Source organism: Piliocolobus tephrosceles, chromosome X, assembly GCF_002776525.5.
Source record: "Piliocolobus tephrosceles isolate RC106 chromosome X, ASM277652v3, whole genome shotgun sequence".
NCBI classification, from domain to species: domain Eukaryota; kingdom Metazoa; phylum Chordata; class Mammalia; order Primates; family Cercopithecidae; genus Piliocolobus; species Piliocolobus tephrosceles.
This window is the reverse complement of record NC_045455.1, coordinates 19,476,281-19,500,673: the sequence shown is the minus strand read 5'-3', so window position 1 is coordinate 19,500,673 and position 24,393 is coordinate 19,476,281. Positions and strand designations below refer to the sequence as shown.

General features: G+C 39.2%; 1 protein-coding gene across 1 annotated transcript in view; it reads right to left on the bottom strand.

Annotated features, from left to right (window-relative positions):
* Window positions 1–3,823: 3,823 nt before the first annotated feature.
* Window positions 3,824–24,393, bottom strand: part of LOC111546588 (L-dopachrome tautomerase) — a 41,259-nt gene continuing 20,689 nt past the window's right edge. The window contains exons 7-8 of the mRNA XM_023218060.3: window positions 9,372–9,573; window positions 3,824–6,606 (exon numbers count right to left, since the gene is read on the bottom strand). Coding sequence (XP_023073828.1) covers window positions 6,428–6,606; window positions 9,372–9,573 — 381 coding nt within the window. The 3' untranslated portion in view covers window positions 3,824–6,427. The remainder of the gene's footprint in view (window positions 6,607–9,371; window positions 9,574–24,393) is intronic.

Sequence of the window (24,393 nt, the reverse complement as noted above, 5' to 3'; positions counted from 1 at the left end):
TGTGAGTGGCTGTCGCTTAAAAACAATGAATTTACACCCATTACTCCCAGCATCAACTTCAGAATGATTTTATCACGCCCGCTTTTGTGCAGCTAAGCTGCAAAATGTGCGCTGTGACAGACTGAAGCAGATAAAGAACAAATTTGCATGTTACTGGGTTGCAAGAGTCCTTTGATTGTTGGAGAGGCCTGATAATGCTGTCAAGAGCTCAGCAGACTGAGCGGCAGCCCAGACGAGACGCACCAGATCTGCACTCGGTGTAGCTGACAGCAAACGATTTAGAGTCAGCACGGAATCAAAGCGTTGGAAATATCTCAAATAAAAATGTTAAAAACACAAAGAAGCCTGCATCTTGATAAGAGGACATCAGTGAGGAGAGATATGCACAGAAAGAAAGAAGACGACCTTGAGTTTATAAAAATGCTACACGTCTCGGAATTGTAAAATGCCTAAAATGTAAAGAAAATGGGCCGCTCAAATCAGACTTCAAGTTAGGAAAGCCTGAAAGTTGTGTGCTTGCCACATCTGAAGAAGAGGAAAAGACGCAATAGCTAACTGCACAGATTATTATAGAGATTACATTTCTGTTTTCAAGACCAGTCATTTGCTCGTACAAATGAGCCTAATGACTTAAAGCACCAACACACATACTTTCTGCTGTGCACACATCCTTGATGTGAAATGCAAGACTCAAAATACAAAAAATAATTTTAGGAAGGAAAAACTGATTAGTGGCAATCATCAAGACAAATCTTGCTATTTGAAAAAACAAAAATATGAAATGAAACCTTAAGTAGTATTATTAAATAAAAATATCAGGGTGGGGCACGGTGGCTCACGCCTATATTTCCAGCACTTTGCGAGGACCAGGCAAATGGATCTCTTGAGGTCGGGAGTTGGAGACCAGCCTGACCAACATGGCAAAACCCCATCTCTACTTAAAGTACAAAAATTAGCGTGGCATAGTGGTGTACACCTGTAGTCCCAGCTACTCAGGAGGCTGAAGCTGGAGAATCGCTCAAACCCGGGAGGCGGAGGCTGCAGTGAGTCAAGATCTCGCCATTGCACTCCAGCCTGGGCAACAGAGCGAGACTCCGTCTCAAAAAAAATAAAAAATAAAAATAAAAAAATAATAATAATACATTTGCTGCATTGGAAAATAGGTCTTCAGCAAAGTATGCTATATAACGTATCAATAGGGAGTAAGCTAATGGTTCTTCTCAAGGAAAGACTGCATCTTCTGTCAGCATTTGATGTGTTTCAAATCAAACTCCAGTTTCTTCACTTATGTTTTTCCTTTTCCTTTCTCTCTGTAAAATCAGTGACTATCACCAGGTCTGTAATCTTCTTCCAGAGAGAACCACCAGAAAAGAATAGCAGGTAGACATAGCTGGAAAATCGAAGCCCCAATTTTCTGACAAAGAAAACTAGCTAGAATAAGCAAGTAAATTACATGTGCACGTGTTTCTCTTTAATCTTTACCTGTGTATTTCCCTAGACGGGAAAGGTTTATAAAAACTAGAAAGAGGCCATGTTTTCTTTATCATTTGAACTTACCAATCACCTAATATAATCCGCCGTGGGCTCCTAGTTTTGAAAAGCAAATTTTCCACAACAAAGGATATCTTCAGACACTGCTCACACCCACACCTCAGTTCAAATATTTATATATAGTTTTAATACATTGATCCAACATTTGTTTTAAATACTTCCCCAAATTTTCTTGATGACAGTTTTTAAAAGAAAAGATACGTTCCCCCAAATTTCCAGCTGCAATGTGATCATATAAACAATATTTAACTAAATTATATTCTGTGTGTGTTTGCCAAGCCTAAAAGCATTTTTGCTCAGTGGCCTGCAATGTTTCTCCAAACTTTTCTGGCTTACTGGTAAATATTTAACATTTCAAAATAGATTAAAAGGGGAGTTGTGAGAGCCTATGTAGGAAACTGTTTCTTTCTAAATATTGTGCTTTATCTTTTCTGATTTCTGAATTCATGGCAAATCTTCCAGCCTTTTTTTCCACTCTGGGTAGGCAATCAACCACGGTAGAGGAAAATAGCTTTAAGAACTTTACTACATTGTGCAATTTTCTAATAAAACACAAGAGGGCAGGTTTTGCTTTATTGTAAGCCTAATTCCACTCCCCTAGTAATCAAGATTGGTCATTGGGCTAATTGCAAATTCAGAAACCCTCAATAACATACAAAGTGAAGGAGTAATCAGGGTGCATAACTCTGGCAGTGAAATTTGTTGTTTTAATAAAGAAGGCCAAGCTCAAGCATCTCTACTTAGCATTATTCACAACCAGTACAATTATACTTGGGAGGCACTGTGATGGTTTTAATTTGTTTATAAACTGCCAAAAGAGCAGAAAATGGCTAACAGAATGACCAAATTCAGTCATATTAGATTTAAGAAGTCTGACTAAAGTTGATGCTGCAAATAACATAAGTGGGTTAATGGTTTCTACCAAACAGATGCAGCTGTGGTGAGCATGCAAGTATTGAATAGGAACCTTGTTTTTCGAAAACTAACTTATAGTTCACAATATTCTTGCATATGGTTTTCAAGATTTCATTTAATGACCTGCCAAAGCAGAATTAAATTCATAAGGGTTTTTTTTTCAGCTTGAACTGCTGTTACGGCTTAAGTCAAAGTACTGTCATCTTTGGAGAGTTTTTAAAGCAATTGCTGCTTGAGTCCATCAGTGTGAGACAGGCATTGGTTTGCCTGACTAAATAATTTGCCCACTAACTCCTTCCACTGAAACAAAGCTTTTAGGATATCAGACAGTGGAGGATCCTAAAATAGCATGTGTGAGGCCTTAGAGGAGAGGTAGGTGAAATCTTAGCTTTCTATCCTAGTCCCTAAAAGTGGTAGAATTAAGGCCTACCAAGAGTAGGAAGAAGATGCATCTAGAAAGAAAATATACCTGAAGAGTGTCTCCTTGTGTTAGGTTGCACAGAGTTTAATCCCACCTAGCATATGTGCAATTCAAAATCCGAAGGATAGGTTGTATGGTAACTTCAAGGCAGGGATCTTATGTTTTATCCAGAACATCTTAAAACAGATGTCAGAAGCTCTGAATGAAAACTTCTACTTTGAGATTAGTTTATTCACTCATTTATTCATTCAAAGAATATTTATAAAGTACTCAGGATAAGTAAGGCACTACAGAAATAGGAAGAGCTTCAACCTCAGATTTTGCCATTGCATTACAGAAAGTAATTACCTCCCACTAGGGGTGAATTGGTTCATTTATGCACATATATCAACCACCAACATTCTCTGAGTACTTAAGGCAAGGTGCTTTGATATAATGACCGTGTAGCTGTACAGAGGGGTATACAACCTGACCTTTAACTTCAGGTCTAGATGTGGAAGCAAACCTCACATAACCATTGCCACATTGGTTCTAACTTGCTTCTTCTGGGGGTCTCCAACAAATGGACCCATCTTGAAGGCTTACCTGGGGGATCACCAAGTTAGCTGCTGCAGGACCTCTCTTCCCTGGTCGGTCACTTGAAGTAGCCGCCTGCTTCCACCCCAGGATTAGTCACTAGACTGTGGGGATATCCAAAGTAACTTCACCTGGGGAAAGGCTGGCTCTCCTTTTCCTACCTGTTCAATACAGATTCAGAAAATAGCAATTGTTTGGAAACTCACCAGAAAATAGCATATCAGTTTAAGAGATTACTTTTCAGACTGAGGTTATTATGTATTTTACATGTATATATACTTCAGTATACATGTTGAGTTCCCAAAAGATGGGAATTGATGCCCACAAATTAAAAAACAATAATCCTCAAAAGATAAACAATAATCTGTAAAACATTTATTTTTCGTTTCCTTTTTAGTAAGTTTTCTACTTCTTAATAATGTGAGATTAAAACGAGTCACTAAAAGTATTATAATTAACAATGTTAAATTGTAAGCAAGATACAAATGTCAATTTTAGAATTAGAAAGGAATTTAATGCACAAAGGAAACATGTTATTGCATTTTACCCCATTACTGAATGTTAGCTTTATAAAAAGCATTTCTATTAAAATCATATATGCAGTTTTTCTAATACTGAAGATATAAGCATAAAGTGATCTGGTCATTTTCTTCAAGGTTGAATTCTTTCCTCTATCATTGAGAAATACAGCCCACAGTATTTGGTGACATTTTCTGAGTTTATTTGCATGATATTCAATGTAAGTAAATACCAACATTTTATTCTGTTGGTTTATCCTACCTTAATATTTGTTAAAATGTGCTCATAATTGATTTATTGTAAGGTCAGAAAATGTTAGAAAATTGTATTTCTCTTATATGAACTACAAAATCAGGAAACTCTCTCAGGAAGACATTATAAAACATAATAGTTATAAAAAGTTGCCCACACTATAGATAAAAGTAGCTAAGTATAACTGATTACTATTTTTTTCTACCTAAGATAGATCTTGCTTTAACCAAATCTTATGAGAATATGATTTATGAGAATTCTGATATACCTGATAAGCTAGAGGTGGTTATTTGCTTTATGAAATTATTCATAATAGTTCACCTATAAAAAGCAGTTTTTCCTGGTGCTTTTAATACATAATTGATTCATACATAACTTTTCTGAAATATATATACCATGCACAATTATATCTTCATTTTACCAAATCTCTCTTTTTGTTTAAAACCAAGATTTAAAAATGTGTTCCCCAACTATCCTGAGTTCAGAGCATAAACATTCCAGAGTGGAGCTTGTGAAAGACACAGTGCTGTACTTTCCATGAATATTGTTAATGGCAGGAATTGAGAGGTATGCATGTGGTTGAAGCTAAAAAGCCCAAGCAGGGCTTTACCCCCATGAAGGACTCCGGGCTATCTTAATCTTCACCACTGAGCCTGCTCTCAGATGCACCTGTAACTTTATGAGATTCAAATTCAAATTCAGTTCCAGCGGGGCTTTGTCCACTTCTCTGGCTTTAGCAGTCCTACTGCATGGGGGAAAACTGGTTCTTGGTGAGTCTTGCACTCTCTAGTCCCCCTTTATGTAGAAGGCAGCTCCAGGGACCTCTTAACACCCATTCTTTACAGACATTCGTTCCAGTAGAGAGGGATCTCCGACAGACAAACCACGCCCTAGAACTTCGGTCTCACTCATGATGCACAGAAACCAGATATGAGCAGATGAAATTTGCGTGGAAATCTCAAGAGCCATTAACTTCTCTGAAGTGGGGTCCGTCATGATAAGTCTGAACATCATAGTAAAGATTGCCTCATTCTTATTTCTCATGATCTGATGATTGCATGGCAGAATATAACCACTTAATTCTGAATTGCCATGTTTTGTACAGATGGTTTGCTTTCAAATAAGGCTTAATTGGTCAGCATTCGTAAGTAACTGTGAGTATACTGCAACATTAATGAATCTAACATCAATGCTTAAAAATAAGCCAAGTGCATTATGTGGGAATAATTTTTCATCTGAGGCTACCTAGTAAAGAAATTGGTTCAGGATCAGCCAAAGAGACCTCAGACTAATAGGACTCAGGTCAAATTGTCTCATGTTCAGGTTTATAGCCTCGCCAGCCTTCAGTCAGCCTTTCTTGGAAAGAGTAATTCTGTATTTGTTATAGGTTTACAGTAGTATATCAACAAACCAGGAAGCTCTATAATTGTATTATCTTCTCTATTTATCCCTATAGAATCAATGTGTATCTAGCTATTGAATCCTGTAATATAGGTCTACTGTTTAAAACTGCAGATTTTAAGTAAAATCTGTAAAATCTAATTTACACAATAGAGGGGAATTGAACCTTCATTTAGTCATTTTCTGTCCTGTAAAGAAAACAAGGCTTATTCTCATCTTCTAAGCTGGAGAGGAAAAAGATAGAGGAAAGAAGAAAACGAAGCTCAAGGAAGATAATCAGGAGGGTGCCTAGAAGCAGAGATGTTTATAGCTAAAAAGGATCTTGGAGATTCATCTAGCACCTACCCCCTCTCACCTCCATGCCATTACCAATCAAGACACTGGGGCTGAGAAAGATTGATGCATGGTCTTGGCCAGGTCTCAAATTGCACTGATCTGCAAATTTAAATGACTCCCCCGGATCAATGTTTTGGGACTTTTTGTTTTTTTAAATGCTTTCAGAAAAGGAGGAGGCTTAATCAATATAGGGGATTATTATCAGATATCACAAACTGTCAGGTCTACCTTTATTTGAAGATAGAGGTAGCCTCAAGCACTTTAGTTTGGGTTTGTGAAACAAGCAAGCAAACGAAACTACAGCTAAGCATCTTCTGAATGAGATCATCACCACTATAGAAGAACCTATGTCAAAGATCTTCAACTCAAGAAGGAACAGTGAGGATTAGTTCCTTTATTGTCAGGGTCAGAACTATGGGTTGGTCAGCCTCTTCTCTTAGGTAAGTCATGAGCACCCTAGGCTTCTTCCGTGTATCTCTTGCTGCTTAAATGTGTCTCCATTAGGGGTGTATATCCTTTTCGAAGTCTTCTATATTGAAGAGAAGCCAGCAGCACAAAAAGACCAACCAAAGCCACCAGCGTTCCCATGACCACTGAGAGGGTTGTGGGCCAACCTGGAGTTTCTTCAACTGAAACTAAAGCAGAAGAGAAGGGTCTACAGTCAGCATTTTCATCAGCTGAGTACTTTCAGAAGAGAAAAAGAGCAAGCGCACTTGGCTTTCACAGGCTTTTTTGTTGATAAAGCAAAACTACTCTTGCTAGACTAAAATTTATCTTCTCCTTCCTCACCATTTATCATATCCACAATTGTTTTTCTTGGGGAAGTCGGAAATGGCATCCCATTACTTAAATACAGCTTATTGCATTTTAAAAATTTGTTACAATAAATGCTTATGCGGAAGAAACCCTCTAAGGAGGAATGTAACTACTTTTGTGAGTTAGAAGCTCGTTTGTAAAAGTGCATGCTAAAATGGCATCTGGGGAGCTGCAAAATATACAACCTTCAGGTAGAGAAATTCTGCTGTTGTCTCTACCTTTTAATAGAATGATAAGCCTGTGAGAGGGATCAGACTGACTATTACACTAGGAGACATTCAATAAACAAGCAGATGATATTTATACACATTTGAATAGTTGTGAATAAAATGTCAATTTCCCACATGATAACTCCAATCTTCTATTCAAATAGATTTTATAAGCACTCTTCCACAAAATTGGTGAATTTCATTTTTGGGGTTTTTTGTTTGTTTTGTTTTGTTTTGTTTTAAGATGGAGTTCTCGCTCTGTCACTCAGGCTGCAGTGCAGTGACGTGATCTCGGCTCACTGCAACCTCTGCCTCCCGGGTTCAAGCGATTCTCCTGCCTCAACCTCCCGAGTCGCTGGGATTACAGGCACCCGCCACCATGCTCAGCTAAGTTTTGTATTTTTAGTAGAGACAGGGTTTCACCACACTGGCCAGGCTGCCCTCAAACTCCTGACTGCAGGTGATCCACCTGCCTCGGCCTCCCAAAGTGCTGGGATTACAGGTGTGAGCCACTGTGCCTGGCCAAATTTCATTTTTAATATATGTATGCCTATTTGTCATTTATTTTAAAAAGTATATTCTCTTTGGCCAACTGTTCTTAATTTCAGCTCTTCTGAATTTTTCTATAGCTTACACTCACCTAAATACAAGATTCTCTTTCTAGTCCTTTTTCTGCAATCCCACGGGAGGTCCTGACCTGTCCTGATGGGATTCCTCCAAGAGGGTTTTGATCTGTCTCCTCCCGCTTCAATCCGGCAGCACCTATTGCCGACTTCATCTTCTTAAAACACAGATATTTTGATTCTGCCATTTCTTTGTTCAAGACCCAGAAATGGTTGCCTTTTGCTTTTGTCCAAATCATCTGGCTAGTTTTTTTAAAAATTATGTTTTAGAAATTGTGGTAACATACACGTAACATAAATTTGACCACCTTGAAAATAGTAAGTGTTGCTGAGGCTGTAGAGAAATTGGAATCCTTGTGCATTGTTGGTGGGAATGTAAAACGGTGCAGCCACTATGGAAAACAGTATGGGGATTCCTCAAAAAAATGGAACAAAGAATTACCCTATGACCCAGCAATTACACTTCCGGGTATACCTGAAAGAACTGAAAGCAAGGTCTAGCAGAGATATGCAGTGCAGTGGCATTACATACATTCACATTGTTGTGCGACCATCAGCACCATCCATTCTCAGAACCTTTTCATCTTGGAAAACTGATACATGGTGCCCACCAAACAGTAACTCCGTATTCTCCCCTCCCAACCCCTGGTAACTAGGAGTCTCTGTGAATTTGACGACCTCATAGTCTCATATAAGTGGAGTCATGCGGTATTTGTTTTTATGTCTGGCTTATTAAACTTAGCTTAACGCCCTCAAGGTTCATCCATGTTGTGGCATGTATCAGAATCTCCTTCCTTTTTGAGGCTGAATAATATTCCATCGTATGTATCTGCCACCTTTTTGTCTATTCATTCATCTACTGATGGACACTTGGGCTGCTTCTACTTTTTGGCTATTGTAAATGATGCTGCTATGAACGTGGGCGTGCAATATCTCTGCTAGACCTTGCTTTCCGTTCTTTTAGGTATACCCGGAACTATAATTGCTGGGTCATAGGGTAATTCTTTGTTCCATTTTTTTGAGCAATCCCCATACTGTTTTCCATAGTGGCTGCACCGTTTTACATTCCCACCAGCAATTTCTCTACAGCCTCAGCAACACTTACTATTTTCTATTTTTTTGATAGCAGTCATCCCAATGCATATGAGGTGGTATCTTATTGGAGTTTCATGCCTGGCATCTAAGGCCCTCTGTACTTAGGCTCTTTCATAAATTTGAACTTGATTTGAGGTAATACTCTGCCCGAGTGTCCCACTACAACCAAGCTTGAAAGACTCAGGTCAAAGAGGGAGAGATTGAGCTCTGAAATCATCTTGATTGTTTTCTAGGCTGAGACTTTGGGTAGATACACTGTACAGGGACTAGCTGGATTTAGAGATTATTCTTTGAGGCAGGCCTGTTTACTTCATTGGTTAGAAATTTGAAACAACCATAGAGAGGCTTTTTATTAATCCAATTAATTCAGAGAGAATTGTCAAGTCAGGTGTAGAAGTAGATAGTTCCTTTAATAAGATCTATTGAAAACTTTCAGTTTTCTAAAACAAGAGTCAGCTCATTAGTCCCTTTCTGATGTTCAATTGGTAGTTTAAAGGCTCGTTTTGCTAAATACACATATGCTAGAAAGATGGTCAATACACCTAGCTAGACCTGAAAGCTTCAGTTAAAGGTCTTGGTTTACATTAAAAAGAAAGCAAGCAAGCTAGCTCCTTTAGAAGATGAATGAATCACCCATTTAGAAGTTGTGTTAGTTACCTGGCAGATCAATGGCATAGCTGTAGCCAAGTTGGTCTGCGGTTAAAAAGAGTTCTCCATTCGTCACTGGAGGGAAGAAAGGAACCATGTTGTACATCCGATTGTGACCAATAGGGGCCAGCTCCTGAGGCCAGGCATCTACAGGAGGATTAAATCTTTTCATCCACTCATCAAAGATGGCGTCAGTAAAGGAATGAAGAACCTACAAGACAGTTGAACACAGCGTTTAACATGAATCAGTCTGTTCCGATCACACCAACCTGACTGGAGCTTTTCTAAAGTGGAATAACTTCTTCTTGACATGGGATCTTCTGTATACCCATGTGTGGAATACCACCTTCTGTATAGCACCGTGAGGAAGCCCAAATGAACTCATATAGAGTGACCATGACGGTGAGGCTCAAGATTTCAGGAAGAAAAACAATGAAGTTTTCAACGATGTATGAACCTCTCTCTCCAAGCAGGATAATAAACTGCTTTGTCAAGGGTGCAAATGGAAGTTCATGTTGGATTTAACATTGGTTGCAGATTGAACGTTGGAGGCCTTGAACATATATGTGTTAACTGTGAAATTCAGAAAAAGGCAAGTATGGTAAGATACATGTTCTAGTATTGAGACGATTTGGTTTAACAGGAGAGAAAGAAAAAATTGCATTTACAGGTTGAGTGTCTGAAATTTGAAAATTTAAAATCTAAAATCCCGCCAAACCTGAAACTTTTTGAGTGCCAACATGACACTTCAAGGAAATGCTCATTGGAGCATTTTTGGATTTTTTGGATTTGGGATGCTCAACTGGTATGTTGAGCAGGTATTCCAAACTCTGAAAAAATTCAAAATCCCAAACACTTCTGGTCCCAAACATTTCAGATAAGTGATACTCAATCTGTATCAATATTATAATATAAAGGAACAGTAAATTTTTCTCACCAGGAATACTCTTCTGTCTACTCATTTCATAACCTCTCACTTGAATTCTTGCTGTTATGCCAGCAAAAGAAAGTCTAGAAATGTAATGTACAAAGTGCTCATTTACATTTTCTCAAGGAAGCCATTAAAGTCCTTTTAAAATATAGCAATTACTATATGTTTTGAAATATTAAGAGCAAAATCTCCACATTGATAGCCCTGATTTTGTAACATGATACAAATTTGAGAGTTCGGTCCCATCTCGACCGTGGTGGTTACAGTTCCTCACTCCTTCCTGGACAGTGAGCTCAAGGAGCTCAGGGGAGTGTCTTTTTCTCATCCCCCCTCCGGATCCCCAGAGCTTGTCACCCCAGGGTATCTCACGTGGAGAAAGGGAGATACTTATTTCAGGAAATACTTAATCAATGTATTCATTCCTCCATGCACCACTGTACCTTGTACCTCATTTATAGCACTGATCAAATGATACTATAACTTGTTATTTATGTATCTATGTCCCCTAACAAGATCCTGACTCCTTAAGCCCTAAGATAAGGACTTTTCACCTTTGAAGTCTCAGGCTTAGCATACAACCTGGATGGAGTCAATGTTTACTAAGTATGTGTTGGCTGATGACAGTGTCATGCAGCTTTATTTACATAAATAGTTTGTGCAAACAGAGTGTCTAGGGATGTACAAAAATGTATTTTCCAAAGAAGGCCACACAATGTTTCTTGACTAACATGTTTTTCTAGAATCTTGCCACTCCTTCATTCAAGGTTGGCTTCAACTGGCCTTTCCTTGAAACTTGGTGAGTTTCTGACTCTTTTATAACCAATAAAATGCCGCAGAAGTGACATTTTGTGACTTTCAAGGTTAAATCATAAAGTGTATTACAGGTCCTATCTTGTGCCTGAGCCCTGAACCATCAAATAAGCAGTCCAGCTGTCCTGAGGCAGCCATGCCATAAGGAAGCCCAAACCAACTCACATAGAGCGACCATGATGGGGAAGCTCAAGATTTCAGGAAGAAAAACAGATGGCGGGCCACTCCACAGCTACTCCAACACCTATCACCATCTGACTGCAACTGCACTGAAAGACGCTAAGCTAGAACTGCCTAGTCAAGCCCTTCCAAAATTCCTGACCCACAGGAATGGTAAGAAATGAAATGGTCACCTTCAAGCCATTGAGTATTTGGGTAATCTGTTATGCAGAAATGGATAAGCACAACAAAGGAAAAAAGCCTGAGCAAAGCCTCACAGGCCCATGGTTACCAGCATGTGTAGGGAAGCGAGTTCCTTAGTTTCCTTCTCTCTCTCTCTTTTTTTTCTGAAGACACAAAATTCAATAGAAATTCTGTTTGTAGTTCTTACATTCTCAGTGTGAGCTGAATTGGGACCTGCTGCCGCATGCAGAAGTGGCCTATTCCTGGAGGGAGGGGAGAAAGGGAGGGGTGAAATGGGAAGAGCCCCATTCTTCTTCAGTGTTGGGAGGCTACAGATGCCGCCCCATTCTCCTGGGTTCCACAAAGGAGAACAGATAGAATGTCAGGTCTGAGACTTTTCCTCCACACTGCTGCCTCCTGGGTAGGAGGGGAGCTAAGAGATCCAGACAGAGAATGAGAAGGCAGAGGTGGTGAAATGGGGGTAGTGATGCGGCTTGAGATGAATAAAACACAGCCTGTGGAGCTGATGATCCAGGATCACAGAGGTCTGTAAACCTCAACAGTGGACACCAATAACATGCCATTGGGAAGGTAGGGAGGTATTATCTTATATTATTAGGCACCTAGTACACAGCACCTTTCTTGTAGGAAATTGTTATTCAATGGTTGTTATCACTATGAGTATACCATCAGTACTATTATTATTTTAACTTGGAACAAGGACTTATGGAAGAAGAACGAAGGAATTTGCATTTTGCAGGTGGGTGGGGCCTGCAAGCACCTCTGAAATCACTCACACTATGTACATATAGCCAATGAGGAGCTGGGCATTTAGGAATGCATGTGGCACATGCCTAGTGCTTTCTGATAAGTGAATTAGTGAATATTTATTAGTGTTTGCTCAATTACCCATAATGACATATTGAAACCTCAAGACAGCCTGATTTGGTGAATATTATTTGTTTGCTCAGGCTGCTGTAACAAAGTACTACAGACTGGGTGGCTTAGACAACAGGCATTTGTCTTACAGTTGGAGACAGTGTCTCACTTCTAGGCAGCTGGAAGTCCAACACCAAGATGTCAGTGGGGCTGGTTCCTTCTAAGCACTGTGAGGGAACATCTGTTCCAGATCTCACTCCTACTTTCGCTGGCCTTGCTGACAATCTTTGGCATTCCTTGCCTTGTAGATCTCCATCTTCATCCTCATGTAGTGTTCTCCCTGTGTGTAGGTGCCTATGTCCAAATTTTCCCTTTTTATAGGGACACCACTCACTCTAGATTAGGGACCTACCCTACTCCAGTGTGACATTTTATGTTAATAAACTATACCTGCAACTATCCTATTTCCAAACAAAGTGACATTCTGAGTTATTAGCTATTAGGAATTTGGCATATGAATTTTGCAGGTGACAATTCAACCCCTAACAGTATTATCCTGTTTTATAGATGGGGAATAAAAGGCACAAAAGTGTTAAGTGACTTGCCTAAGGGCACACAGCTAATATATGGTAGAATAAGAATTTGAACGCAGGAAGTCTGGTTCTAAAGTGAGAGTTCTTAATCCACATACTCTACTTCCTCTACACCAGCACTCCCCAACCTTTTTGGCACCAGGGCTGGATTTCAAGGAAGACAATTTTCACGGACCAGGGGGTGGTAGATGGGAAGGGAGAGGGTTTTAGGCTGAAACTGTTCCACCTTGGAGCGTCAGGCATTAGTTAGATTCTCATAAGGAGCATGCAACCCAGAGTCCTCTCAGGTGCAGTTCATGATAGGGTTGGCACTCGTATGAGAATCGAATGCTGCTGATCTGACAGGAGGCAGAGCTCAAGCGATAATGCTCGATTGCCTACCATTCACCCTCTGTGCAGCCCAGTTCCTAAGAGGCCACAGACCAATATGGGCCCGTTGCCTGCTTGACACCACCACACTGTAGTACAACCTTCAGGACCACCTAGAATAAGAAAAATTGATTTTGAAGGTGTATTCCCAAATCTTAACAATGCAGAAAGAGTATAGTTTGGCCTATGAGTCCTAAACCAATCATGAACTTTTAGATAGCGCCTGAGTTCAAGTCAGGGATCAAATTGTGATGATAGAAAGAGACAAGAGACTATCAGGACATAAGGAAGAGGCAGATGACGCAGATTCAGTGCTGTAAGAGGCAAATAACTTATAGAAAGCATCAGAATTCACCAAGGGAAAAATGTAAATAATAAAGGAGAAGACAAGATTCTAAGGCAATTAATAATCTGGAGAGATAAAAAAAAAAGGGGGGGGGAGAAATAATAAGGAGTAATTGAAATGGTAGCTCTCAGGAGGGCTATAAAACGTACAATAAATGTTCTAGTAAGGCTGCACACAGTGGCTCATGCTTGTAATCCCAGCACTTTGGGAAGCTGAGGCAAGAGGATCATGTGAGAGGCCAGGAGTTTGAGACCAGCCCCGGCAACAGAGTGAGACCCCATTTCTACAAAAATTTAATAATTAGCTAGGCATGGTAGTGTGTGCCTGTGGTCTCGGCTACTTGAGGCTGACATGGGAGGATCACTTGAGCCCGGGAAGTCAAGGCTGCAGTGAGCTGTGATTGTACTACCACACTCCAGCCTGAGTGATAGAGCGAGATACTGTCTCAACAAAACAACAACAACAACAACAACAACAAAGCTCTAGTAAGAACAATATACAGAGTACCCAAATTACAGAATGTAATTTTTTTTGAAAAGACTGGTATGCACTGAGAAAGCGCAAAGAATCCAATGGACAAAATGCTGCAAGCAATAACATATCTGCAACCTAAAAAGAGAAGTAGTACAATCTACGGAATAAGTAGTTTTGTTAAAATTGTGGGCATTATTCCTCAATAAGATACGTTGAATTGCTCTTGAGAAACTAATTGTATCTTTGTTAAATACAAGTTAAAAATGAGCTCAGTTTATATCTCTGTAAAAGGTCAAATGTCATTTGCGGGTAGGAAGCAAAAGCAGAAGTTAAGTGAAAGTGTATCACTGGGCCGGGCATGGTGGTCTACACCTGTAATCCCAGCACTTTGTGAGACCAAGGTGGAAGGATCACCTGAGGTCAGGAGTTCGAGACCAGCCTAGCCAATATGGTGAAACCCCATTTCTACTAAAAATACAAAACATTAGCTGGGCGTGGTGGTGTGCACCTGTGATCCCAGCTATTCGGGAGGCTGAGGCAGGAGAATCACTTGAACTCAGGAGGCGGAGGCTGCAGTGAGCCAAGATGGTGCCACTGCACTCCGGCCTGGATGACAGAGCGAGACTCCATCTCAAAACATAAATAAATAATAAATAAATTTGTATCATTGGTGCCTTTCATCTGCTCGAGGGCTACATGGCTATGTTTTGGTATTAGAAATTCAGTACTTCAGAAATGAGGTTCCAAATTTTGGCATATAAACCTATTCTATCTTGTTCCAACAAAATGAAGATAGGTACAGAAAATGAAAAAAAAAAAAAACAGTAAATTTCAAAGTAGAGGCCATATTGAAAAAAAAAATGTGATTACATGGGCTTTCAAGGTAAAGATTTTTATGTAACCCATGCAGAAGAAAGTAATCGACCAAAAAATATTGTACCTGCAGGATACAGAAAATAAAATACAAGAAAGTGTGCATTCTTTTTTCAAGACTATTGGAGGATAAAGTTACTATCAAAGGGCCTTAGCTTAAATGACTATAAATTTGGATTCCCACCACGTAGATGAAATAAGAAGTGTCTGCATCTGGAGAAAGGAACCATGGAAATATGAGGCCGGCTGGGGGAAAGATGTGTGTACATCATTAAAGACCAGCACACTGTAGTTTTCACCACTTGAGTTCATGGGTTACTGCCCAGAAGGCATCCTTTGTCATCAGACTGGATCCTACTGTGGTGACATGCTATTGCTCTGGCTCTCTGAGAGTCAGAACGAAGTGACAATTCAAATGTGATCACTTAAAAGCCACATGACAGATATAAGCACACATAGGTCCATATGGGAACTCTAATTTAAAACTTAAAGTAGAAGGCATACATTAAAAAGTTGGTTTGGAATTTTTAAATGAGAGAATTCCTAATGGCAACTCCCAAAAAACAAATTTCATCATGCTTGTTATTTTAGGGAAATACCTATTCTTGTCTTGTTCTACCAAGGATTTGAAAACAAATATAACTGGGATGTTGGTTTCACGTTGCCCTAACTAGGCCATATGTAATAGGCATGAAATAGTGAAACAACACCAAGCCTCTATTTAATTAACTAAGCTCTGCCACAGGAGGAGGGTACTACACAGAGAGAATATTTCAGTGACGAGAAACAATCTCCTATGGACTCAATGTGTTCCTCCCCTCCCAACAAATTCATACTTTGAAATCCTAACCCCCAGGGTGACAGTAATAGGAAATGGGGCCTTTGGGAAATAATTAAGCCATGAGGATGGGGTTCTCATGAATGGAATTAGTTCCCTTACCAAAGAGACCCAGGTAGCTCCTTCTCCCTTTCAACTATTTGAGGACAAGCAAGAAAATGGCCGTATGAGCCAGGAAGAAGTTCCTCACCACACACTGAATCTGCTAGTGCCTTGATCTTCAACTTCTCAGCCTCCAGAACTGTGAGAAATAAATGTTGTTTAGACCACTCAGTCTCTGGAATTTTTGTTTTGGCAGCCTGAATGGACACAATCATGGAAGGCAAAAAAAAAAAAAAAAAAAAAAGATATTGGAGCAATAATAGCATCTTCCAGGCTGGGCACAGCAAGGATGGTGCTAAAATTTTCTCTCCCTATATCTCCCTATCCATTCTTTTATAGCACCCTGAGCAGGCAAAACAGAAAGTATTTCTCAGGTATTTTGGAGGAGTTATATCAAGAACACATCCCCCCACATAGACTTGTATAATACCCTTGTATACTATATGTGTGTAAAAATGTACACAATATACATTGTATACAAGCTCTAACAGCATGCATACAAAAAAAAAAAAATCAAGAGAATTAGAAATGTCAATTCCAAACCCTTTAGGAACAAAAGCTTGTTCTTCAAGAATTAAACTCTGAACAGATGCAGAGGACTACAGGAAGATTCTGCTAGCTCAACTTGAGGACTACAGGAAGATTCTGCTAGCTCAACTTGAGGACTACAGGAAGATTCTGTTAGCTCAACTTTAAAAGAAGTGACCAGTTCAACATATATATAAGCTAACATTACAGGTTGGAGAAACAGAACCAAGGTGATGCTAGAAGAGATTCTAGATAGATACTAAGCTACCTCTCAGGTCATTCTTGGCTACCTAATCATGAAAACTCTAGGAGACAGGAACTCAACTCAATGCTAGAACCATCTTAGATTTGTATGTAAGTTGTGGTTTGTCATTATATTCATACTTTATCAAGAATGAATTGGATGTAATTCATAGGTTTAGTTCTTCTCAATAGAGTATGCATTTATCCTTATAAAGTCTAGAGTTGAAGAGAACCCATTCAGGTAACATTTACCACCTGTAAGATTAAAGAAAACAAGCCAGCCCCCAGCCTAGCCCATAGAAATCCTGCCACCCTGGGGAACCAGAGAGGGGTCCCGCCACCCTCTCTGATACCTCAGCTCTTACAAAACTCATCAAGATGTTATGCTACTTAGGAGGTAGTAACTGTGCACCTGCTATTTAAAAACTAGTATTAAATAAGTAAATGTGACATTTAAAAAGCATAAATACATCCTCAAAATAAAAGCAATGACTCTATCATTTCAAAAGCCATGCAAAATTATTCACATCTGCCCTTCACCAATTCGTGTTAATTCCTATTAATATGACCTAACGGGACTTAATATCCACAGCTATAATGAATGCAATTGTGAAGAGACTGAATTAAGAATTGTCTAAACTGACAAAAGGCAAAATGGTAGTTGAAAGATTGAACACGGGGAGATTTTTTAATAGGAAACTTTTCTTATAAATCTCTGCTCAGCCACTTACTGGTTGGTGTGACCTTGACACATTTCTTAGCCTCTCTAAACTTTATTTTCCCTGTGTTTAAAACAAGAAGAGTAGTTTACTATATACAGATTTGTTCATTTAAGAGGTGAGCTTTGCATGACATCTCACATAGGAGCTGTCACAGAATAGATTTACAATAATAAGACACTGTCCTCACAAAAATGTACAGAACTAAGTGTCAGGTACTGTTCTAGAGGTTGAATATGTTTTCAGTGATCACATTCTTTTTCCATAAACTAATAAAACCTACAAAATACAACTTTACATGACCAGATTATTAGGTTTTCCGGGAAAATAAAATATTGAAAGAGAATGTTGTATTTTGTTACTCACACAGAGAACAAATTACTTTCACTAATTCTGACTTTTTTGGATCTTTAGGGTTATTTTTTCTTTTTCCAGAAGTCATGATCACAAACAAAAGTTATGAACAGACAGATCACAGAAAAGGAGGTGCAAACTGATTTTTTTTTTTTTTTGTTTTTTTTTTTTGAGACAGAGTCTCACTCTGTCGCCCAGGCTAGAGTGCGGTGGCCGGATCTCGGCTCACTGCAAGCTCTGCCTCCTGGGTTTACGCCATTCTCCTGCCTCAGCCTCCTGAGTAGCTGGGACTACAGGTGCCGGCCACCTCGCCCAGCTAGTTTTTTTGTATTTTTTAGTAGAGACAGGGTTTCACCGTGTTAGCCAGGATGGTCTCGATCTCCTGACCTCGTGATGCGCCCACCTCGGCCTCCCAAAGTGCTGGGATTATAGGCTTGAGACACCGCGCCCGGTCACTTTTTTTTTTTTTTTTTTTTTTAACAGAGTTTTGCTCTTGTCACCCAGCCCAGGCTAGAATGCAATGGCGCGATCTTGGCTCACTGCAACCTCCACCTCCTAGGTTCAAGTGATTCTCCTGCCTCTGCCTCCCAAGTAGCTGGGACTACAGGTGCCCAACACCACACTCGGCTAATTTTTGTATTTTTAGTAGAGACAAGGTTTCACTATGTTGGCCAGGCTGGTCTTGAACTCCTGTCCTCAGGTTATCCACCTGCCTCGGCCTCCCAAAGTGCTGGGATTATAGGTGTGAGCCACTGCGTCTGGCCTGGCCTTCACTTATAAGAAGAGAAATGCAAATTAAAACTTGCTAAAATGCCCCTTCACCTATCAGGTTGACAAAGATGAAAAAGCGTGATGACACAGGGACAAAGAGCATAATGAGAGGGAATGATGGGGGAACTGTGGCTCTGACACATAGGTGAAACACGGGTATTAGGAGAGAATATTGTCCAACCTTCTAGAGGCAATTCTGTAACATTTATCAAATTTCAAATGCATTTTTTTACCCTTTAAGCCACGGATTCTATTCTCTTTACTTAGCTTACGTGTTCAAGGACGTTTTGTTGTAGCACTGTAAAGCAAAAGATTAGAAATCACCTAAATGTCCATCCATAGAAAATAGTTTAAAATCTTAAATTTAAAATTAAAATAATACATTTCAGGATAAATCCATGTAACAGAATACTATACAGCTATACATAAAAAAGAATAAGAACGCCCTTTGGAACTGAAATGATTCGGAATAATTTTTTTTTTTAAAGTGGGGGAAAGGCAAAGGGACACAGGGGTTTATAATATGCTACCATGTGGATAAATATATAAACATATTTGTGTATTTATAAAATATATCTGGAAAATTAGAAAAAAATGGTATTGTTTGCTGGAAGGTGGTAGTGATAATATGGACTTCATTTTATACATTTGATATTTTGAAACTTCTATGTGCACTAAGATTTTAAGACGAAAAAATTTAGAAAACCATGCAACGACTTAAAACTAAATAAATTAAGCGATAATGGGATATCATATGTAATAGGTGCCTTATACAGATGGTCCTCTGTATCCAATTATAAGTAATCCAGACATGATTTAGAGTATACAGAAGGATGTGTGTACCTTATATGCAAATATTATGCCATTTTATATAAGGGACCTCAGTAGCCACAGATTTTGGTACCCATGGTGGGGGGTCCTGGAACTAATCCCCTCAAGATATTGAGGGATGACTATAATTGCAACTGCATAAAACATATTAGAAGATGAAAAGAAACAAGCAAAACCATTGAGATGGAATTACAGGCATTTAAAAACTTTTTTCACCAACATTTCTGTAATTATAAATAATATAAAAATCATAAAACCACTAAAAATAAAATTTTTACATAAAACAATGTTATTTTAATTTTTTTAAATGTTAGTCTAATTATGATTTTTCTTAAAGTAAAGCAAAATGGATATATCTTTAAATGCTTCAGTCTTGGGAAGAAAAAAGCAATGCCCTATTGATATGGTTTGGCTGTGTCCCCACCCAAATCTCATCTTGAATTGTAACTCCCACAGTTCCCACACATTGTGGGAGGGACCCAGTGGGATGTAACTGAATCATGGGGGTGGTTTTTCTCCTGCTGTTCTCATGATAGTGAATAAGTCTCATGAGAACTGACAGTTTTACAAATAAGAGTTTTCCTGCACAAGTTCTCTCTTGTCTGCCACCATGTAAGATGTGCCTTTCGCCTTCCACCATGATCGTGAGGCCTCCCCAGCCACGTGGAACTGTAAGCCCATTAAACCTCTTTTTCTCTATAAATTACTCTGCCTCGGGTATGTCTTTATCAGCAGCATGAAAACAGACTGATACACCTATCCTTTTTTTACATTTCAACTAAACTCACTCTAACACAGAATTATTTATACCTGTAATTGTGAGCTTTTGATTTCACTAACTTTGTTGTAGCCTAGAACAGCAGACTCGGAAGGGCTCTTACAGGGTTAACTTAGGGTAGTCCATCAGCTATGTGTGGTTTAGAGATTCATTTTCTCCTGCTGCATATTTCTAAGTTAATGAACCTATTTTATACACTGATGAGTAATGAGACTGTTGTATGTTGTATTCCATTTAGAATGTCAATGTAGAAGGTGGAAAACAGGCATGAGCTGCTTAGTATTTATCATGGAACCTATGGATCCCCCCAGTCACTGAGGAATTGAAGGAACTCAGAACTCAGCAAATATAGTTTCTAAAAGGATAACATCCAAGTATACTCTTAAGAATAGTATCTTTAGGAATTGGAAGGAAATTACCACTATGTAACATAGTTTCTTTCTTGGCATTTAAATAACTTTACAGTCTGTTGGTTTCCTTTTTTTTTTTTTTTTTTTCTTTTCTGGATTATATCTAAATTTAATATTGAAGACAGCACTTAGCATTTCTCTGGCCTAATCTTATTTTCCATGATAAATGTGTGCATTTGCCTCAATTACCTTAGGAATTACTAGAGATTGGTTTGGAGTTTTTCCTGCACTTTAATGTTCTGCCTTCTTTTCTCATTATTGTGATCACATACAATTTTGTAGCTCTATTGCTTGAAGAGATTTCACAAAAAATAATTTTAATAAATGTCATGTGCAATATATTTGCATGAATTGCCTCGCGAATTTGAAATTCCAGAAGCTATAACTCTGTTAACTGAAATGCTTTAACCTGGATCTCAGTATGTGAAAAATCATTTAAAGCTGAATTGGCTTCAGCATAAAACTCTTTGAAAATAGCCTGAAGTAATTGTGAGTTCTGGAGCTAGTGCCAAAACATTATTCATTCTATGCCTTTAACGAAAGGCTGTGGCTTTTGCTTATTTGTATATTACACATACTACTAAAGAAAATAAAATTTTAACATTAAGTACGTTAAAAGCAACGAAGACAAAGATGATTAAATGTCTTATATCTCTGAACCATGTTAAGTCACGGGATTTCTCATCCATTAAGTTACAATGTGAGCTTCCCCCCTAAAGCAGAAGGAGAAATATGACTAAGGGGATATCCCTACTACAGGCCAGCTATGGTGGCTCACCCAGTGCTTTGGGAGGCCAAGGTGGGAGGATTGCTTGAGGCTAGGAGTTCTGAGACCAGCCTAGGCAACATAGTAAGACCTCATCTCTACAAAAATAAAAAGTAAAAAAAAAAAGCTGGGCATGGTGGTACGTGGCTATAGTCCTAGCTTCTTGGGAGGCTGAGGCAGGAGGATCACTTGAGCCCAGAAGTTCGAGGCTCCAGTGAGCTATGATCATGCCACTGCATTTCAGCCTGGGCAACAGAGAGAGACTGTCTCTTAAAAAGAGAGAGAGAGGGAGGGAGAGAGAGAGATTCCTACTATCCTTACTACAAACTAATACAAAGAAGAGCAGTGAATCCTTTACACCACAGGTTGATAAATTAAAGCCTGAGGGCCTAACAGAGCCTACAACCTATTTTTGTAAATAAAGTTTCATTGCAACACCACATTCATTTGTTTATGCATGATCTATGGCTGATTTCATGCTACAGGGGCAGAATTCAGTAGTTACAACAGAGAACATCTGGCTCCAAAGCCCAAAATATTTGCTACCTTGCTATTTACAGAAAAATGTTGCCAATTTCCGTCCACTTAGTGGGTTTGTTCAAAAGAAGGATATAAGGTTTAGCAATCCGGGACACTTGGGATGCAGAAAATCAAATTACTAGCATCACTTTTAATAGGAGAGAAAGAGTTGGGGTATAATCCTTAATTTATCAGAGGATTCTGCTGTTCTACTTATATTGGAGTACTGGATAAGGAGTACTGTGACATTTTCCCTTATGAATATGAATTGTGTGTATAAATTATACAGTTGACAACGTATGCTTTAATAAGTACTTAGAGACATATAGTATAGATAAATAGATGTACGGATGTATGGCTGAGAAAGCAGACACCAGAAATGCTTGGCAAAAGCTATGGCTGAGACGATAGCCAGAAAAAATGATCTGAACCATCAAGTTAGAATCATCGAACAAGGCAGGTATTCTAGAGAAAAGCAAAGATCGCTGTGGCGGCATCACAGATAAGCCCCCATCTTGTTAAATAAGCCCCCACCTTGTTAGACCATTAATTCAGACTTCTGACAACCCCTTCATTTATTGCTACTATGCAAATATGAGGAAAGAAACATTTTTTCGAAGGAAAGAACAACTCTACCAACTAGTTCCGTCTCAGGATTTCTTGAAGCTCACCTGACTATGCTTTAGCCTCTCTAGGAGCCCCAGAAAGCTACTTCACACCCATCAGGCAAGCTTAGAGTCACTGAAAGCTATACCTTCACTCTCCCTCTTCATAGCTCCTTTTTTTTGTACCCTGGGTTGAGTAACACTAATAATCACCTGTGAAATACTTCTGACTTTGTGCTTATTAGTAAAAGGTCTTAGGGCATGACTGCTTTGGAGAAAAAGATAAGAAATCTTAATTAAGGTTTGAAAATCTAAACCTAACATATGGTTCTCTAATTCTGACCATTATAAAGCACGTTATTATTTTTATGATAACATTTGTATTGTACTTGGCAGGCTCTAGACCGGTTTCCTATTGTCCTAATCTACTAAGAATCACTTCATTGAGTACATTTTCACCGCCAGATCGGGTCAAGACCCACACGTTGCAGAGTGGGAAACAGAAGCTCCATGTGGTTCAATTACATTCCCAAGATTGCCCTGGCCTATATCAAGTAAAACTGATTGACTTGTAATGAGTCATGAAGCCTCCCAAAAGTCTAGAAAAACAAACTTCCAGCTGGGCGCGGTGGCTCACGCCTATAATCTCAGCACTTTGATAGAGGCCGAGGCCAGAGGATCACTTGAGGTCAGGAGTTCAAGACCAGCCTGGCCAACATGGTGAAACCTTGTCTCTACTCAAAATACAAAAATTAGCCAGGTGCAGTGGCACGTGCCTGTAATGCCAGCTACTCGGGAGGCTGAGGCAGGAGAATCACTTGAACCTGGGAGGCGGAGGTTGCAGTGGGCCAAAATCGCACCACTGCATTCCAGCCTGGGCAACAGAATGAGGCTCCATCTCAAAAAGAAAAAAGAAAAGGAAAACAAACTTCTATAAACTGATGGTTTGACGATGCATTATAAATGCCATATACAGACTGAACTGTGTTCCCTCAAAATCCATATGTTGAAGCTGTAACCTACAATGTGACTATATTTGGAGATAGAGCCTAGAAAGAGGTCATTAAGGTTTAATGAGATCAGAATAGTAGGGCCCTGGATTAGTGTTATCGTAAAAAGAGGCATCAGAGAGTTTACGCTCTCTCCCCCAAATCAGCTGGCACCTTGGTCTCAGACCTCCTGGCCTCTACAACTGTGGCATATAAATTTCTGTCACTTAAGTCATCCAGTCTGTGGTCTTTCGTTATGGCAGCCTGAGCAGACTAAGACACATTGCTAAGATTAACATTAAGGCGAGGAAAATTCTGGAGAAAAAAACAGAGAGTCTCTGGATACCATACAATCTAACTGAATAACAATATAAACTCAAAATACTCGTAAAATAAGAAAGGAGGTGAAATTTCTTCTTGTAATTGCTCCAAAACTATCTATTCAAGACATGCAACTCAGAAGACACACAGACAGGGTTAAAATAGATGATGGTAAGTTTAGTATCTGTAAAGCAGAAGCACTGTTGGGGATTGGCTACTGAAACACGAATGTTTATGTTGTCTAAATCTCTTACGACAATTTGAGAGACCTGTACTTAGAAAAGCAGTCCCTAACATTCAAGAGCTGGCCTGGCGCTATCAACAATGCCTTGATGTCCCCCTGTCAGACATTAACAATTTCATAGAACATCGACAGCAGACAAGGCCACTCTGAATATATTATATTTTGAGTTTATATTGTTATTCAGTTAGACTGTATGGTATCCAAAGACTCTCTGTTTTGTTTTTCCAGAATTTTCCTCGCCTTAATGTTAATCTTAGCAATGTGTCTTAGTCTGCTCAGGCTGCCATAACGAAAGACCACAGATGGGATGGCTTAAGCAACAGAAATTTATATGCCACAGTTGTAGAGGCCAGGAGGTCTGAGACCAAGGTGCCAGCTGATTTGGTTCCTGGTGAA